The 3,773-nt window shown below is 49.8% G+C and overlaps 1 protein-coding gene across 1 annotated transcript in view; it reads left to right on the top strand.

Annotated features, from left to right (window-relative positions):
* The first annotated feature begins 2,246 nt into the window (after nucleotides 1–2,246).
* LOC117948950 (zinc finger C3H1 domain-containing protein-like) overlaps nucleotides 2,247–3,773 on the top strand; it is a 21,649-nt gene continuing 20,122 nt past the window's right edge. The window contains exons 1-2 of the mRNA XM_034878921.1: nucleotides 2,247–2,971; nucleotides 3,220–3,753. Of these exons, the coding sequence (XP_034734812.1) occupies nucleotides 2,404–2,971; nucleotides 3,220–3,753 (1,102 nt within the window). The 5' untranslated portion in view covers nucleotides 2,247–2,403. The remainder of the gene's footprint in view (nucleotides 2,972–3,219; nucleotides 3,754–3,773) is intronic.

The following is a 3,773-nucleotide window of genomic DNA, read 5'->3' as shown; positions in this document are numbered from 1 at the left end:
GTAGGACAGACGGTAGTTAGTTATCTCTAGTTCTAATATAACCTGTAGGACAGACGGTAGTTAGTTATCTCTAGTTCTGATATAACCTGTAGACAGACGGTAGTTAGTTATCTCTAGTTCTGATATAACCTGTAGACAGACGGTAGTTAGTTATCTCTATTTGGATACATCTCTATAGAATATATAGAATAGAGAATATAGAATAGAATATATATATATAATATATAGAATAGAGAATAGTCATCTCTATTCTGTACCTGTGGAAAGAGGTCCAGAAGCCTGCTCCCGCACCACCAGACTCACAAACAGCTTCATACACCAGGCTGTTAGGATGCTGAACTCTCTCCCCCCTCTACCCTCAGTTACATTAATATCCTGGACTTTGGACCCAAAATGGCTGCCTTGCCTTGCACTGCTCAACTTGTACACTTGCACACTTTTTGTTGTCCTGAAAACACTTGAGAACACATTTCTGCTGCTCTACATAACCAGCACCACTATGCTACCGCCTGTCTTTTTGCACATTACATAGACTGTCGACAGTATGCAGAATTGCACATTTTTAACACAAACTTCGCTGCTCTTATTTTCCTCATTGTATATATCTTCTTATTTTTACTTTTTTTATGTTGTTTACTTGAATGTTATGTTTGTCTGTGGACCAAATTTGTTATAAATGTCTTGTCACCGTGGGATGGAGGGAAACGCAATTTCGATTTCTTTGTATGTTTTTGACATGTGAAGAAATTGACAATAAAGCAGACTTTGACTTTGAGGGGCGGCTGTGGCTCAGTGGTAGAGCGGTTGCCTGCCAACCGAGTTGCCCCTGGTGCTGCGCATCGGAGTGTGAATGTTTATCTGATGAGCAGGTGGCACCTTGTACGGCAGCCCCGGCCACAGTGTATGAATGTGTGTGATGGTGAATGTTTCCTGGAGATGTAAAAGCGCTTTGAGCAGTTGTTAAGACTGGAAAAGATATATAAATACAGCACATTTACATTTACATTTACTTTGACTCTATTTCTAATATAACCTGTAGGACAGGTTAGATTAGTGTGTGTGTGTGTGTGTGTGTGTTTTACTTGTAGGATGTTTTTTGTAGTGGGGGGGTCTGTCCGAACTACAAGGGTTAGGGGATGTCTGTCTGTCTGTCTGTCTGTCTGTCTGTCTGTGATTTTATAAACTGTCAACAACATTGGTCTGTGACGTCAGGGGCCCAGTCTGTCAACAACCGTTGGACCGCTATCTCGGTTAGCAACATGCTAATGCTACCGCGGCTCGTACCGTGACGTTAAGGAGCCTCCGGGTCGTGGTGTGGGTCTAAAAACTAAATATTCAGACGCGTCTGAGACCGGGGTAGTTCCCGGGAAAGGTCTCGTGACGTGTCCTCCGCCTCATAGTGTCGCCAACGTCACAATACAGCTAGCACTGCGGCTAACAGCGAGCTAACCGCTCCGGCAGCTAACGGCGGGGCCGGTGGCGGGCTGAGCGGCGGTGACGGGGCGTTACGTTACACCCGGTGACGGGCACGGGTTAAAAGCTCAATAAATACCCCGACAGAGGGTCTAATTAGAGGTGTTTTACCTTCAGGACAGAGTCCGCGGCCATGGCGCCTTCTGCTACCTCTACTGGTGACGTCGGCAGCTCACGCGCTCGTCAGCTACCAAAACAAAACTGACAAGTCAGCTTCCGGGGGAGAGCGGTGGTACGCATGCGCGATGCGTCTTCGCTGTTTCTGTTGCGATTGTTAAAAAGAATAATATGGTATAGTTTTATATATTTCAGTTAAATATTATATTATTTAAACTTCTTCTTATTATTATTATTATTATTTTTAATTTATATAAACAGAAAAAACGTACTTCAAGTATGCAAAATAAAGTACTTTTTACGATTTAAATTAGAAAATGTTCAAATATTTAAAAATCTGAAAAATATCTTATATTTTATTATTCTTAAATTGTATATTCCCAAATGCCGTTTTGTTAAGTTGACTTCAAGCTTTCTTGCCTTTAAACAAATGTAAAAATGTTTTTTCAAACTTTAAAAAATAGATTAAAAAGTGTTTATTTTTTATACGGTTTTCTTTTTATTTTATTTTATTCTGTTATTTCCTAGATTTTATTTTTATGCTGCTTAAAATTATTTATAAACGTTTTCGTATTTTAACATTGAAAAACTACCACCGACAGTTAAGTGCCTCATATGGACAGTTTCCGGCCTCGCCAGTCTCGTTCTGTATCGCGAGACCTGAAGCGAGCAGCAGAGAAGACGCTAGCTGTCTTAGCTAACCGTCAGAGAGAACCGATCACCGACCGTTTCTCCGGTGAAACGTGAACGAAACGGCCTGACTTCGATGAGCTGACAGCCGGCAGGCAGCCGAGAGTTTGGCCGTTAGTACCGATGGAGTTAAACACGGAAAGCCGGTCTCCCCGCGAGGAGCGGGAGCTGGAAGACGGAGAGATCTGCGACGATGACACCGAGGAGAGCGCGCCGCTCCGGCGGGGGGAGGGGAGCCGGAGCAGGGCCGCTCGGGGCCGCGGCCGCGGCGCTTCTCAACGGGCGCGAAAACACCACCAACGCCCGCACATGCCGCCTCACATGGGCCACCCCCCGCCAGACTTCCGACACCTGATGCCCCCGTACAACCGCGGTCCTCACGACCCGTTCCCCATGGGCCACCGGCAGCAGTGCGGGCCGAGCGGGCCCGAGCGGCCTCCTGCCGCGTCCACCGCGCCGCCGCCGCTGCCGCCACCGCCGCTGTTGCTGCTCGGGCCCCACGGAGCCCCCAACCCGAGGACCAGCTTCTGGGAGCGGAGCCACGGCGCCCTGGGCCGGTTCCGACACCGGGCCATGCCGAACGGTGGCCGCGGGGGATGGAATCGGGGCGGCGGGAACAGCCGCGGTCCCCCCGGGGCTCGGTACGGGTCCGCGGAGAGTCACGGTAACAAGGACTCGCCCTCGAGGAAACGTATCCTTTCAGGTCCCCCATTAGGGATTTAATGTGATTTAATTAACCGCAGGTCGACTGAGAGCAGAGTAATGTGACGTAATGATAGTACTAATAACACAGAGAAGGGAGGGGAACTGTACAGGTCTGGGTAAGACTCCCGAATCTGGTCTGGTTAGGGTCATAGATGGTCCTAAAGGGTCTCTGGATCGTGTGTGTGTGTGTGTTTGTGTGTGTTGATCAGAGCTTTCTTTAACGTGTGTGTTCAGAGAAGCCTTTGGGGAGGACCGGGGGCAGGAGACCGGGTCACAGTGTCTCCAGACCAGAGACCAGTGTGGACGAGTCCTTCGAGGACCTCCTGTCCAAGTACAAGCAGATCCAGCTAGAGCTGGAGTGCATCCGCAAGGAGGAGACCTGGGCCCTGGAGCCCAGAGGGGACAAGAGACCAGACCCTCCTGCCAGTGTTACAGACATCACACCAGAGCCTCCGGATCCGGGTCAGTTCCCGGTTCAGGCTCAGGGTCCGGCTCAGGTCCTTCCTCAGGTTCCAGCTCAGTGTCAGAGTTCGGCTCAGTTCCCAGCTCAGGGTCTGGGTCCAGGTGCAGCTTCAGGTCCTGCGGAGGAAGCGGCCCAGCTGGAGGAGAAGGAGAACAAAGTGTTCCAAGCGTTCAACATCAGACCTCTACGCCAGAAGCTGCCGCCGCCCGCCATCCTGGACGAGCTCAAGAACCCGTCTGACGAGAACCAGAAAGACCCCCCCACCCCCGCCGAACCCGGACCTGGACCGGGACCCGGCAGGGACGGTAAGCACACAGGAAACAGG

Source organism: Etheostoma cragini, chromosome 8 (genome assembly GCF_013103735.1).
Source record: "Etheostoma cragini isolate CJK2018 chromosome 8, CSU_Ecrag_1.0, whole genome shotgun sequence".
Classification (NCBI taxonomy): Eukaryota; Metazoa; Chordata; class Actinopteri; order Perciformes; family Percidae; genus Etheostoma; species Etheostoma cragini.
Note: the sequence above shows the minus strand (reverse complement) of the source record. Positions and strands in the feature narration are given on the sequence as shown.